Source organism: Eimeria acervulina, genomic scaffold (assembly GCF_000499425.1).
Source record: "Eimeria acervulina Houghton genomic scaffold, Eah_scaff121, whole genome shotgun sequence".
Classification (NCBI taxonomy): Eukaryota; Apicomplexa; class Conoidasida; order Eucoccidiorida; family Eimeriidae; genus Eimeria; species Eimeria acervulina.
In genome coordinates this window covers 27,320-42,850 of record NW_013549357.1, presented here as the reverse complement: position 1 = coordinate 42,850, position 15,531 = coordinate 27,320, and the positions used below count along the sequence as shown (strand labels likewise).

Sequence of the window (15,531 nt, the reverse complement as noted above, 5' to 3'; positions counted from 1 at the left end):
CACGTATGCGCGTAAAAGCGAACTCACTTGCTTCACGCAGGTATATATGAAAGCTCGTTAGCTGTAGGCGCCATCTTCCTTGGTAACTGCGAGTTCGGGGTGTTTCGCCGATGTGATCAGCAACTGCAAGACAGTCGAGTGATCTCAGTGAACTGGTGAAAGAGTATATCTTATTCGTGCTAGGAGGCAGCAGCCATTACATGGTAATTGACGGCTATCCCTGTTCTGTATGACAGTGGCTGTTCTGCGGTGCGCACGAAAGGCGTGGGCCGTTACTGACGGCGCGACAAGCACGAAGTGAGTAGATGCTGATGGGACTCCCACGAAAAACGGCGAGCCTGAAGGTATCTGTGCAGCTATTGGGAGACAAAAGAAAGTGCAACCCGTCGAACGGTCGAGTGTTCCTGGTTCGGCGATACTATGTAAGCTGTTTTGCGTTCAGAGTTGGTGCAGTCTATGAATGTGCCACTCCTTTTCTTTCGGGCCCAGTGTCTCACAGCAAAATGCTCATTGCATTCCAATGGTTAGCAGGACACTTGCCGGCAGTCCGGTGATGTTGCCCGCACCTCTTCAACATTTCTGACTTTCTCTGGTCTTCCAACAAGCAGGGATTCAAGAAAGGCGGCCCATGCTGACAGCTGAAAACTCTTTCAGTTGCGACTAGCCTGCGCTTGGTCCGCTTAGCCTTGTTTAACCCAGCACCGTCTGGAGAGGGGACGGTAGCCCGTATTCTGCCGAGAGCTGGGAAACTTGCTTGCGTGATCATCGTGGGGTTTTGAAGTTTGCGTGCCCAACTCCACTCCGTCTGTTTGGCACCGCTTTCTCTATCGTTGCTATCGCGCGCTTTTGGCCACACAGTATGCGCATAATAGAGAGCCAGTGTTGCGTACACGCAAGTGGTTCAGCAGGTAGAAGGGCTAGCATACGGCTTGCAAAGAGCCGGATAATTTCATCTCGGCGAGTTTTTGGGGACTCTTGCTGTAGCGAATGTCCACTATGCGCGAGGCTCCTATTGCCAGCCCTGGAGTTTTGGAGTTTTGCCGTGTTCAATGAATCGTTCCTTTGATCATGGGCTGTCTTAGGCTGGCACCTGTACTTCGACTTTCTTGCAATCTGCCTGCTAAAGGGCAAAGAAGCCTTTTATTAGTCGCTTTCAGTGGTATGGAGCAAAGGGGGCATGGTTTGGTTACAGGTGGTGTTGCCTGGGCTTTGCATATGCAACGAAGTGTTTTGCATTCAGGGCACCTCCTCTCCTCCAGCGCTTGGGGTGGTGTGTCCAGGCAGCCTGAGGATTGGAGTGGAGGCCAGATGATTTTGGGAAACTTTTATGTGGAGAATCTTGACTATTGTGGCTCACAATGGTACTCGGATAAGGCCGAGGACTCCCTTCACACCTGGGTACTTGAAGTAAGGTCAGCGTTTTGGGAGCTCTTCACATGACCTCGTTTTTTTTCTGCTCTTTTCCCTAGTGCAGTGCTCAAATCATGCCTTAAGGAGTTTAATAATTGCAGGTTGTCAGAGACAGGGGCCCCTTACCACGCAAAGACAGTGCGGAGCTCAGCAGGTATGAGAAACTCCCTTCGACACGGCAGCTAAAGATGATTAGGGCCTCAGGGATCTCAGGGCCCCCCGATATGGACCTCATCCTCACCAGCGGTGCAACAAAAAGGTAACCATTAACTCTTTGGGTTTTAACAGCTCACCCGCCGCGCCCCACCAGCGAAACACCTTCGACTGGTGAGTTAAGATAGGGTACCCAACTTACCCAACCTCCTCACACGGTTGGCAGCGGGTTGGAACAGTGGGGTGAACAGCAGGCAGGAGAAGGGATGTTGCCGATGAGCGATCACACAGCCCTTCTGGCCTGCCTTTTCTGAGGATGAATCAGCTTCTAAGGAAGTCTTTTAACAGGTCCAAGAAGTTGTTCTAACCCGACCGGCTTCTTCGCAGTCCACCGCATCACATCCCTAAGGCTGCGACGAGTGAATTTCGAAATGAGTTATTTCACTTGTAAACAATGCGTGTTAATAATATATAATTTCCTGTAACAAGAGCTCTAAACGTCAACAAAAACAATCTACAGAATAAATTTGTAAATAATATGAAAGAGTAGTACAAGCATTAGATTTTTCACTTCCAACGACCGTAGTGAGCTGAAGCCAACTCAGAAGACTCAACGTAAGGCTTCTAAAGAGGCATTTGACCTCTACCTTCCCCAGATGTTCTGGCCTCACCAGTCTGAAGGTGTGGAGCTGGGGAAGAGGACTCCTGACGACACATGAGTTGCAACGATGAGCGGTATGTTCATAAACAACTGCACTGTATACAATGATATATACTGTATACAATGAACGCTTTAACGGCTGTTGTGGACAGAAATCGAGGAGCTTAATGCTCCTCGATTTCTGTCCACTACAGCCATTAAAGCGTTCATGGCACACCACGTTATAGGCACACCACGCTATAGTGGGGCGCCTCTCTAAGCCCATCTAGGCCTGGCAAACTGCCACTGCCTCCAAGCCACAAACGCCATATCCTAATATTCAAAAGGCCTGAGTTGCACACTTCACTAACAAAGAAGAACATATCCTAAGCCCACAGTGGTAGGAACGGTTAGCCAAAATTGACCTCCGCCAAGCCGCCAGCAGTAGCGAGAGACTCAGAGTGCCACTGAGGGCTGTAGTACAGTCCAAATATTGGAAAAACCTTGTCACGTTTCCTTTCCATCTCTAGGTATTCTAAGCACAGCAAGACAAGGCCCTCGGGCTAAGGGGGAGGTGGCGGCTTGACATGACTTGCAACGCACCTCACTCTAGCTCATGATGCGCAGCTACCCCACATGCAATCACAACCTAGCCTCCTTCGCTGCATATATGAACACTGTAGACAGTAGACAATTGTTAGACACTTACTTGGCCCTCAGGGGGCAGCCTACACTGGATCAGAAGTGCCCGCATCGACGTCAAACATGCCATGCTAAAGGAAGCAACCGAATCAGCGCAAGCATGGCAACGCTACAAGTTGCTCTCAGTTGAAGCGTGTCGTTACTGGCAATACACTGCAATTATCCCCATCTCCACAGGAAAGAGGAAAGCAGCATTCACACACCAACTCGAGCGGGTTTTGGGCCCTGCATGCACGAACAAACGTCACAATAGACTGAACATCATATTTCTTCAGCAGCCCCAATGTAGTGAACAGCTCTCACCCGCAGCTGTTACTACGTGTTACCCTAGACTGCACTACATAGGTGCATACTAAATATCTAACGCAAGCAAACACCCCTTAAAGGGCCCTAAAACACCCAATCACGGATTTTATAATCAAAATCCCGTTCCTGTTATTAGGTTCCCCTCGCCGCTCAACGATGAGACGTGCCCCCTATGCCTCCCCGGTTTCAGGTAAAAGCCAGTATGCTGTACAGTCCCTGCACATTTGCCTTGGCCTGCTGAACTATGTTCCGTTCGTACCTTCGTTCCTGCCCTCGCGTGGGCCTTGTACCCCTTAGGTGACGGCCGTAGGATGGCTGCACCCTCCTCCGGTGACATGCCCGCCATTTTCCTGGCGAATATGTCGTATGTATGCTCTGCATGGGCCCTCTGGCGCGCTTCTTTAGCGCGGCCCCCTCTGCCTTTCTGCAACTGATCGAGCTCCAGGCAGCTCTCGCCACTTCCCATTCACGTAAGTACGCCACTTATCCGACTAAAATCACCACGACACTCTAAGCGCAGTAGACCAATCAAGCCCCAACTCAACATCATAGGACGCAAGCCAAACCAAGAAATCTCCTGTGGAACACTCTCATTCACAACGCGTCGTCGATTTCATGACATGATCAATGCGCATCTGTTCGTCATTGGCCACCGTTAACACACACTCTTCTGAAGGACGCCGCCTTCAGCTGTAAAAGCTCAACTGTCTGCGAATTGATGAAACTCCTCCGAGAGGCCCCCGTATCCAAGAGCGTTTCGCCTGGGCTCCCGGCCTCGTCCACTCTTAGATCAACAGTTGTGCCTACGCTACACAATATACCGTCTTTGTTAGGCTCCGCCTGCCTCCCGTCTTCTCGCCGCCATGGCGCCACAACACCCTCGTCTCCCGGGCTGTTGGACTCGTCTGGTCCCTCTGCTCCCCGTTCGCAGAGGTTGCGTGGCTCCCGCCTTGCTTCATCCATTTCTCCCCTAGTTTCCTCAACCTTAGCTGAGCCCCCAATGTCTGCTGGTCCCCTCTAATTTCGGCAGCCTCTGCCGTGACGATTCTGCCCGGACCAATCACCGTTTTCCCTCACTCCGAGGATACTGGGATGGCATTAGTTCCCGTCAGTACTAGGCACAGAGCCCCTGTGCATTTACTTTCATAACCTACGTTGGCTTTCCCAACCCTCGTTCTCTCTACTAGCGAAGGGCCCTCCACTGCCCTCTTTACTCTCCGTTTCGCTTGCACCAACTCATGCCGCATCTGTCAGTTCTTGACCAACTTGTCATCTCTCGTTCCCACCAAACGTTTTGACTCAGTCTGTATCCAATTCACTTTCTGATCTGTAATACGGCTCTCTTCCTTCTGGTTCCGATCCTTGGTTTCCGCCTAGGATCTTCCCCTCGCGTAGGTGCATGCGTTGAACGGCCTCAGACAAGCTAGATCTGCTTACGAAACAACTAAACAACAGCCGCAAACGCGGGCTCAACATAAGTGCCAGAGGTCTCGGGTCGTAACATCCCGGGACAGCCCCCATATGCAGTGAACAACGCTAATCCGCGGCAGCTAATATGTGTTACCCTAGACTGCACTACAGAGGTGCATGACAAATATCTATCACCAAACACGGCAAAACCTTAAAGGGTCCTAAAACACACAATCACAAATTTTACAACCAAAATCCCGTTCCAGTTATTAAGTGCACGCTTTCTAATGGGCGGTTCTGGCGCCCGCCTGACCCTCCAGGGCCGAGCCTTCGCGGACCAGCCAGCACCTATACCGTAAGGACTGTGGACATTCGTAGCCTAATTGGCCACAATTTCGGACTTTAAAATCTTTATTTAATATTAAATATTCTATTTGTTGTGCTTTGTCGAGAATTAGATCGCCAGAGGCTCAACGGAGAGCCCATTGTAGTGCCTGCGCACTACACCTACTATGAAAGTGTGGGCCTCGACGCTGACGCTGTCAATGCCATTATTTTTGCTGAAGACGACAACGAAGGCATTTACATTATTAAATTGATACTTTAAAAACAAAAGGCGAGCAAGAAGAAGCAGAATCATATCTGACAACGAAGACCCGTGTCGCCAGCGTTGCACACTCAAACGTGTCTCGAAGAGTTTACGAAGACACGATGGAACCTCAGCAAACTTCATTTACAATTAATGGTTATATTGAAGTTAATATTTAACATCTATGAAATAAACTATACAAGCAAGTCACTATCCTAGCCCATGTGTTTCAACGAAAATCGCCGAGGGCGACGAGTGGCCACTTGTATTGAACAGCTCAACTTCACTGTTACTACTTGTGTCTGTAAGTATATATGCCTTACTGGCTGCACACTCCACATCTGTTATCTATCCTCTATGCACAATCCACAAAAGTTCCATTTAATCAAATAATAATTTCCAAAACATATTCCACTCCCTATTTTCTAGGGAAAACCCAGAAAATAACAACTGACTGACCCCCTCAAAGGCGGTCGGAGCCAGAACCGATGCGTCAGCCTCACGCTCAGCCCTGGGCCTCATGCAGGTGGACGACCACTTCTGGCTAAGTTGACCACTTTTCTATCTAAGGTTTTCCAATATAAGTATATTTATATTTGAATTGTTCCCTTTCGTCAGACTAGGCCTCTAAGGATACTACATTAGCTCCATTGTAGTGCACTACACCACTGGCCATCTCTCCGCACCCGACAGTAAAAATGCGCAGAAATGGCTAATAGGCCTCTCAGGCAAGATTGCACTGCGAGTGCTCGCCTTTTGCGGCTCTCCCAAGTACGCTTTCGATGAATGCTGAAGAGATTCTTGCTGCTCCTCCAATGGCAGATTCGCCCCCAAGGCGCTGCAATGTCGTGGGTTGCTTTCCAGTTTGCCTGGAAATCTCCGCTGGCTAGAGGATTCCATGATAATGCGGCACCACTGGATCGAATTTGCACTTCTGGAAGACCAAGAATCTCCTTAGCATTCATCGCAAGACGCACACCGGCTGCCGAGCAACACGCATCGCTGCCGCTGCCGCTGTATGCGGCCAGCGTTGGAATGCCGTCCATGTCTCCACTCTGCTGCAAACCTCGGGCAATTATTCGTTGGGCATTTTCTAGCGTAATGCCTCATACCTCCACACTTCCTACATATCTCCCCTGTTCGTCGAAACATTTCAAAGCGTGGGGGACAACGCCTTGCAGAGTGACCCCTGCCTTTACACTCATAACATGTGCCTCCCCTGTCGTCTCGTAGTTCGCGGGTTTTGCCCCCTTCTCCACTTCCTTGCATCACCCCAGTGTGTATCCATGCTCGCCGCACTACGTCCCGAAAAGTGAGCAGGGTTCTTTGCACCTGTTCTAATGTTCCATTTCTCGTGCCTACGATCGACTTCAGCTCCGTAGGCGCCTCATGCCAGGATGAATGGGCTCTGTGGCCGTCCCTAGTCACAGCTAAGAGGATGCCGTCTGGTAGATTAGCTAGGAAAATGCCCACCAATGCTTGTGGATCCAAGGGCTCTCCCCGACTCAAGACCAAAGAGAACTCTGCGCTATACCTTGTGGGGTCACCTTTCCGTCTATCCCTGGCCAATTGTGCAGCTGTCTCTCGTTGTGACACCGCACAGAATCTTGTGAGCATTTCTGCTTTGACACGGTCCCAGTTGTCCACGTCACCCTTAGAATCCAGCAAATAGAATCAGTAGTTCAAGGCGCTCCCCTTCAGGTGTCTACGGAGTTCAGCTCCCCACCTCTCGCGCTGTATACCCACCTCCTCATACTCCATCTCTAGTGGGCGGAGGAGGCCCCACATACTTTCTCCATTCTCAGGAGTTATGTGGATAACAGGCCTGAGGTGCTGAATCGTTTCCGGATATCTCCGGTTCTGCATGTCGTTATCATAGTGGCGGTCTGGGGTCGCTGGCTCGATATAGGTTTCATCGTCGCATCTGCAAGGTACCTTCTTTGTTTTCTCTGCGGGTGCGGCTCGCTTGATGGGATGAGTGTCTTATCGTCGTCCCTGCATACTTCACTTTCGGTCTCGTATCTTGGTGTTCTCTTCTTCTCTGGGGCCTGCCTATGCTCCACACCAAGCATTCGTTTGTCACCCCTTTCGGCCCCATCACTGTGTCGAACGCTGCATGGAGGCCAGGGCGTTTCCCTGATCTCTTTATTTGTTCCCCTGGTGGCAGTCGTCGAAGTCTTGCTTTTCCTGTCCGTTCGTCCTTTTTATACGCCAGCAATCTCGAATTATGCTAGCTTGTTTTCTTCTAAACGAACCAGATGCGCAGCGTGGTACTGTCCTCCGGCTTTTTGAGTGTCCATTTTCCCGTCTGACGCCGGTTGCCGTATTTTAGATTTGTGCATGGGGCTGGCATTTGTAGCCCCGCTATCCATGGTCTCTAAACATGGGTCATTTTTAATTGCGCCTTCCTGCGTCTCGAATAAGACGGTGAAAGTGGCGTTTTTTTTTGTCCTCGTTACGCCAGCATCCCATTACAACTGCGAGGTCAACCCTTTCACCACTTAGCTCCCTTTCTGCAGCTCAGTTTCCGGTTGCATTTCTCCAGGGGACAGCCTTACTATGAGCCAGCGATGTCCCGAGTCTACCATTGGACCTCTGTTCACGACATACTTCTGGTTCTAAATGCAGCGCTCTATCATTAGCTTCCCCTGTTCGTTTTCTCAGTTTCGCCATAACCTGCTCCCTTATCACCCTGAGAATAAACGCATTGTTGGCGCTCCCCGGAAGGCTTCCATAGTCCGGATGCAACCCCGAAAAATGGTGTCCCTGCCTATTTATTGCAATCATTCTCGCGCTTCAAAAGTTGCTACTAGGGTGCTAATACAGCTTAGCAGTCAACAAGGAATTCCTTTGCCTCCGCCTCGCAGCACTCATCCTACCTGCAGGCTCGGCAGAGGCGGAGGCATTCTTCATTCTTCATGAAGTGTCTCCTCTGTAAATGCTTTTTCCGCTGCGTGAGATGCAGATACTGAGCTGGCTTCAACGAGACGGCGTTGCTTTCTGCTGGTCGCTTCCCCACAAGAGGCCAAACTCTGGTCAAACTCCATTATGCTGCAGAAGAAAAGGGCTGATGCTCTGATAGATTTGGGGAGAGCAGCCAGACATTTTTTGCATTTTTTGAAGCACCCATACTAGCCACTGCTATACACACTCCTGCCGTGTTGTGGGGGTGGCGTTCGTTGGTCCCAATCTCCCCAATTACCCATGCGGTATTATCGTGGGTAACGTGAGTCCGCGATCTGTTCGCGATAGACCGACGATCTGCCCGCCATCTTTTCCGGGGATTGTTGTGAGTTGCAATCGAGCTAGCAGCGTACATTCTTGCAACAAATGCTGTAAGGCACCTTCACTTGCAAACGAAATTAAACCCCCTTCTGCTGTCTGGGCTAGTGCAGTATACAGTTGCTCTACTTTTGCATCCGTGAAGGCGCCTACTAAGGCCAAGCATGTGCTCCTGTACCAGAATTGCACGGACATGCTACAGCTGTGGCTGAGTTCAGCGAATCATCCAACAAAAGCAGCATCACATCTTGCATCTATCTCACTCAAAGGAGTCTCGTCAATACAGTTAATAACTCTGGGGGTTGTAGTGAATTCTACTAGACCAAGTGCATGACTCACCCGCCAACTAACCACTAACAGTTAAGGCAAAAGTTTCACTAGCAGGGGTAACAAAACAGTAACAACCCATCTCCGATATTAAGAATAAGCGAAATGGGACCAGGTAATCGAATGTTTCTCTACATGAAACTCCCTGTGAAGCGAGTACGCAGAGGCAATACGCGCCGAGATTGCTTGGGGCTTTCATTTGCATGTACTGACGTTGCTTGCTCATAGTACAAGACTCTGTGTAAAAGATAAGGTTGAATGCTCTTTTTTTGCCCACTCGTTGCAAAAGCTTTGCGCACATGCAAGTTAGTGGCCGGCCATGCTGCTGAAGTAACTGGGGAAGTTGCGAAAGACACAGCTTGCAATTCCGGGGCTGAGAACCAACAAATCAGCTCCAAACTTCGTCAGAAGCTTTCTTTCCTCCTAAATTCAGGCCTTTATATATTATTAGGCTGGTTTATACAGTTCTCTTAAGCTGGTGAACGAAACAACTGTGGGAAGGGAAATTAAGCGGCACCACATGGATGACGACGCAGGCATCGAAGCTGCTGCTTATCGAGTCCTCCATCCAAGCCTAGCCTCCACTTCCCTCCCAGGAAAGTCGCGAGGGGTATATTTGCTTGCTCTCCCTGGAGTGGCCTCCTGCAATGGGGCTCGTTGAGGACCACGGCGGTGACTCACGGGCCCCGGTCGCGTCGAACTCTGTACAAGGCAGCGGGGGCAGCGCAGATGTTCTGCCCTCTATCGCAGATGCATTGGACGCAGCAGGTTCTGGATGCTCTGCCGTGAAACCAGGCTTCAGCAAGCGGCCAAGAACACAGGTGGATGAAGATGATTCCTTGCTGGAGAAGTTACTCGAGGAAACTGAGGCTGCAGATGCCAAGGAATACGTTCCACTAAAAAAGCGCAAAGCCATACGCGAACAGCTACTGAAAAAGCAGCTGCAGGCACTCAATATACATTTGGAAACAGAGGAGGGGGCACCTGGCTTCACTGAATCTGACCAAGATGAAGAATCTAAACAGAAAGAAGCGAAGCAGAAGGAAGCAGGTAAGCAGCGCAACAATGCAGTAGCCTGTAAAAGTGTTTAACAATTCTTTTTGCAGATTTTATCAGCGGAATGTTGGGGAGCTGCGCACAATCCGTGAAAGGGGTCCTCGTGCTCTATGCAGCCATATCAAAGGCCCGTCTCGACTTTAGAAAGACCCTCCTCGCGACAAGCCGCAAGTTGCGGCAGGAAGCAGAAAAGAACAAAAAAGATGTTGTGCAGGAAATTGAGGAGGAAGAGCAACGGATCCTGGAACAGGTGCGAGGAAACTAGTTGAACCGCCAGAAGCACATAGTCTCAGTGACGTATTGCCGCTCTTGCTGTAGATACATGGTTCTTTCATGCTCTGCAGAATACAAGCGTGTAGGGTTTTCCTACTGCCCAAATTCTGCGCACTCTATTTCTTCAACAATGGGCCGTCTTACGTGCATCTGAATCTTGGCGGGAGCTGTGTTTTTCCTTTTTAGCGCATCTCGGACCAAGCAACGCTATTTTATGGATTGTAGAAGGACATTGTGTCCCTTTGCCTCTCAGGTTTCGAAATCACTGGGAGCGCCTTTGCAAGGCGTCAGGGAGCGGGCCAAGGGTATTGTCTATTCCAAGCGAATGGCCACTTCTTGGACAATGCCTGCCAAATATCGTGAGATGACGGAGGCAGAGGCCAAAGAGGTTCGGGAACGCTTCTTCGTTGACGTGAATGGAACAGATGTGCCGCCGCCCTTCCGCAATTTCAAAGACATGCGTTTTCCCCAACCGATTCTGGATGCGTTGAAAAAGAAGAACATCACAGCACCCACCCAGATTCAGATGCAAGTAAGACGGCGGATTGCTGAAGAGAGAGAGAGAGCGCGGAGTTTGGGCAGGAGCATGCAAAAACCACGTATCTTTAGGAAGAAAATACAAGAGACGGAGCAGCCGTTTGCTTAGCGCATTATAAGCTGCGCTTCATGCACCTTAGAGTTGTGGTGCTTCATTACGCAACCGCAGGGCATCCCAGCACTGTTACAGGGACGGGATTTGATTGGTATCGCCTTCACGGGCAGTGGGAAGACTCTCGTATTCACTCTACCTATGCTTATGGGAGCTCTAGAGTCGGAATTGCGCTCCCCTTACATTGCTGGTAAGATGCCTAGGATCTTACACACCTGAACGCGGACCGCGCTGTTGTCCTGAGCATCTAATGCTCCACTTCAAGTTTCCAACACTGGCGGGGGGCCCCTTTTCTGCACTGCCGCCCTGTAGGAAACTGTGTCGCAATGGGGTTGTTTTTTTCGCCTCGTCTTGTTTGTGGCGTGCAATGTAGTGCGCACTTTGTACTGGTGCAAATGCTACTCGTAGCTTGGGTGAGGATGAACGGGTTTCTTATCGTAAACGTGGTTGTTTTTTGTTGGTCGAAGCTATTGCAAATATAATGAATGCTCTTTTGGCACAGGAGAGGGTCCTTGGGGGCTGGTTGTTTGCCCTTCGCGGGAGCTAGCGAGCCAGACCACAGATGTGGTGAACTTCTTTGCGACTGCTCTTCACGAAGGCGGATACCCTCAACTTCGTTGCCTATGCATGATTGGAGGTGTTAGCACTCAAGAACAGGTGTGTGCGTGTATCAGGGTATTGCTGGGAAGCGCCCTGAAAATTCGCGCCTGCTGTTCATGAGGCTGATCGACCCAGGCAGCAGGTCTACAGCACTTCTCGGGTTGCCGGCTTGCGCAGATGCGTCAAGCTACAGCGCGCGTGTATTTTAGTTATTGGCTTGGCACTGGCTCGTGTGGCACCACAGGTGCTTTCCCAAGGGATTACTCTGTTTTTCAGGCTGCCTTCATACGTAATGGACTGCATTGCGTGGTGGCAACTCCTGGAAGACTAACAGATATGCTCAACAAGAGGCGAATGGGGCTTAGCCAGTGTCGGTACCTTGCATTCGACGAAGCAGACAGGTGGGGCTTGTCCGTATAGGCATGTAACCTCCTGGCAGTCGCAAACATAATACTCGACAGTTTCTCATTTCCCCTCTCCCGTCCTGCCCCTTGTGCTACAGAATGGTGGACATGGGTTTTGAAGAGGAGGTAAGGAATGTGCTAGATTGCTTTGGCCACCAGAGACAGACTCTTTTATTCTCTGCTACCATGCCTCGAAAGATTCAAGAGTTCGCGAAGTCTGCGCTTGTTGACCCTATAGTCGTCAACGTCGGCAGAGCAGGTACGAATGGGTACTTTCGTGCTCATGCGTGCATGCATTTGAATTGCCGTGTGTAGGTATAACTTACACTGGCAGAATATGATCGCCTCCATGTTGGCATGCCTTTCGGTAATCAGCCAAGTGCCTTCCCTACTAGCGGATAGGGTGGTCTGTATTGCTCCGCGTGTGTCTCTGCTCAACTAATCGGCTGTGTTTGCGTTTAGGCGCTGCAAACTTGGATGTTATTCAAGAGGTTGAATATGTGAAGCAGGAAAATAAGCTTCCATATCTCCTGCATTGCCTGCAAAAGACAGAGCCTCCGGCCTTGGTATTTTGCGAGAACAAGAAGGATGTGGATGATATCCAGGAGTATCTGCTGTTAAAGGGTGTCGAAGCTGTTGCGATTCATGGAGGTCTTGCCCAAGAAGAACGCAGCGAAGCTGTTCGTCTTTTCAAGTGCGCAAATTTGGTCGAATGCGTGTCAGACATGTTGACTGAGTCAAATGGGGGGAATATTGAAGTTGTGGTATTCCGAGTTCACTTCTTTGTGAATCTGTGGTATGATGAGATCTCACATTCAGGGAGGGACGAAAGGACGTGCTCGTCGGAACAGATGTAGCCTCAAAAGGGCTCGACTTTCCAGCGATCCAGCATGTAATTAACTTCGATATGCCCAAGGAAATCGAGAACTACGTACACAGGATTGGACGCACTGGACGATGTGGGCGGACGGGTGTGGCAACGACCTTTATTAATAAGAATTCTGAAGAAACGGTTCTCCTGGATCTTAAGGCGCTTTTGATCGAGGCAGGCCAGAGAATCCCTCCATTCCTTGATGCTCTAGACAGCAGGGGCTTGAACCTTAAGGTATGTGAATTCACGTTCATGCCTTCAGCGTGCTGACTGGACGCAGCTTAGCACGGAAGTTTTCCTTGAAATGCATGTTTCACATGCTTCGGCTGACAGTCTTTGCAGATGACTATGATGTCGTGGCTTACACTCAGGAAATTGGAGGTGTGAGAGGTTGCGCGTATTGCGGTGGTTTGGGCCATCGTATTGGGCAGTGCCCCAAGCTGGAGAGCCAGAAACGACAAACTCAGGGCTCAACGGGTAAGGACTATTTGACGTCAGGATCGCGTTATGGCGGTACTGGGAAGTACGGTGGGGAGTGGTGAAGCTTCAGGTTTTTCTACAAGTTCACCATAGCTCTCTTGCTACCTGCACACCATTTTGGTCGGTGTGAAGTATCCTTGGAGACAATTGATTCAGCTGTGTGCACCTGTAAGGGACATCAAATTTTGTTTGCGAAGGCTTCTGTCAAATGAACTTTCATTTTCCTTTGTAAGGTAGTACAGAATTCCGAGCCCTCTTCTATCTTCGAGCCTTCAATTCGCAAGCATCGTGCCTGATAGGCTTTTTAATTTACTTGGTTTTGATTAGGAAGCAGCATGGAGCTCAGGATACAACCTGACTCTGCAGGCGCTGTAGACGCCAGCTGTATTTAAACCGCCAGCTCAGATACGAATCCCAAGAGAGTTTGGAGGTACCGTGGATCCTAAAACAATAACTCGCTTCAGGAAGGAGGGAAGGAGGAAGCGGGGGGTGGGGCTGACGGAGTTCGCATGAGACGTTTCGATTCATTGGAGGTCCCGTGGCTTTTGTGGATGAATGGCTTCAAACCGTCATTCTTGGTTGAACGCGCTGTTATATTGGCCCAGCACTTACGGACATGCCATCCATTCTAAGAGACCCGGCCCCTCGCATTCCCTTGCCCAAGTAACCTCATCGGCGTACTCAGGCCTGCGCATCCTGTAGGCGCTATTGCATATGTTGTATGGCTTGCGACATCTGTCAGCCCGATTGCGCACGCAAACTCTTAAGGTTGGGCAGCAAAACAAACCTTTTTCGCATTGGGTGTCCCCTACGCACTTGCCACACTGCTTCACGAAGCCTTCCTTCCCACCGCACGCCCAAGGGGGCAGGCCTGAAGAGGCAGTTGAAGCACTTAGACAAGCAACATGATACAAGTGTGTATGCGGTCCAACGCGAGTTTGGCACTCATCAGTCAGCGGGAGAGCTCAGAAGCACAAAAAAGGAGAGCATCGCACTCCATTTTTGTGCTTCTGCTAAGGGCCCACTTCATTACATAGAAGCTAATCCAACGGTCTATTGCCAAAAGGGTGAGAGATGCGCTGATTGCTACCCTTGTGAATGTGTGTGAGTTGGTGGGCAACGAGGAGAAGGTCGCACCCTCTGCAGCCGCAAGGCGCGATACTCAACAAAATGTTTTGCTTACTTGAACAGCTGGCGCACATACAGTTTAGAGCCAGCACAATGAGAAAGGTGACCCACAGCGGCCAAGAGATCGCCCCTCTACGTGATGCATATTCCGCCACCATTTTCTTCATATATTAGGGAATTCTTCAAAACAACGTTCCACATCCATGAAATGCAATTGACTTAGCTCATGAGCCCGTTTTAGGGAGCATGTAAGGCACAACGGGCTCTGGGTAAGGACGGCAGCAGCAGTGATGCATCTAACTCTGAAGATGTCAGTCTCCCCAAAGTTATCTCATAACCAGCTGAGGTGATCATATGCTATTTTTATTACGGAAGTGTCCATTTATGAATTTTGTCTAGGCGCCTCGGTGTATTCGCATTCATTTCTGCTTGGAATGAAAAACGCCGATTCGGTCGGTCTGCTGCCTAATTCGCGTGGCTTACTTTTTGTCTAGTGGCAAAGATGCATTAGATATTCAATTTTCAGGTATATTCTGGATCATGGGACTATGTGGCTGGTTCCAACGAGGAAATACGGTGGGGCAACAGGCAAGCAGCGACACCAAAGCAACATGTGCTCTTTGTGCAAGTAGATCCATGCACCTTCTTAAGAATATGGATGGAGCAAATGTTTGGTTATTTCGAAAAAGGACTTGTGACTACCAAAGGCATTGGCACCTTTTGCGAGGGACTACATCTCGACCCATCGGAAATGTCGCTTACTTCCGTCTGCGCGGAGCGCATCTTTCCACGCTGCTACACATCATGCACCTTAGTTACAGCTTGCACTTATTTCCTAAATGCCTAGGCCAATGGAAAGCAGGTGGTGGCTCGTACTAACAGCGTCTACTTCCCCTTCGTTCTTAGCCTAGCAGTCTTCAGGGGTGGTGCAGCATGTCGCAGGCTAAGAAGTGGCGGCAAAGAAGCCTTATTACATAATGTTATCAGGAAAGAATACCACGGAGGAAACGCCAGAAACTGTAGGAATTCCAGAAGCACGGGCCCAACTATATAGTGATTGTACCATGGTCGTGCGAAGTTGGTAAGAATATCTTCCGTGCAGACTGGCTATGTAGGGCATGGTGTGCGCCTAGCAACTGTGCAAAGTGTAGGTGCATGCAACAAAGGGGCATTTCGTTGTGCGTGTACGCGAGGGTGCCGCGCATCACTAGTTGCAGCGCACTGTGGTGCAACTCATGGTGTGCTTGCTCC

At 50.0% G+C, this 15,531-nt stretch overlaps 1 protein-coding gene across 1 annotated transcript; it reads left to right on the top strand.

Annotated features, from left to right (window-relative positions):
• Positions 1–9,466: 9,466 nt before the first annotated feature.
• On the top strand, positions 9,467–13,214 carry EAH_00018520 (DEAD/DEAH box helicase, putative; the record flags this gene model as incomplete). The annotated part of the gene is made up of 10 exons (XM_013393765.1): positions 9,467–9,869; positions 9,992–10,125; positions 10,402–10,680; positions 10,855–10,987; positions 11,300–11,454; positions 11,674–11,798; positions 11,900–12,060; positions 12,264–12,495; positions 12,621–12,906; positions 13,044–13,214. The coding sequence occupies 10 exons, from the start codon at positions 9,467–9,469 to the stop codon at positions 13,212–13,214; spliced, it is 2,079 nt and encodes a 692-aa protein (XP_013249219.1).
• Positions 13,215–15,531: the final 2,317 nt, after the last annotated feature.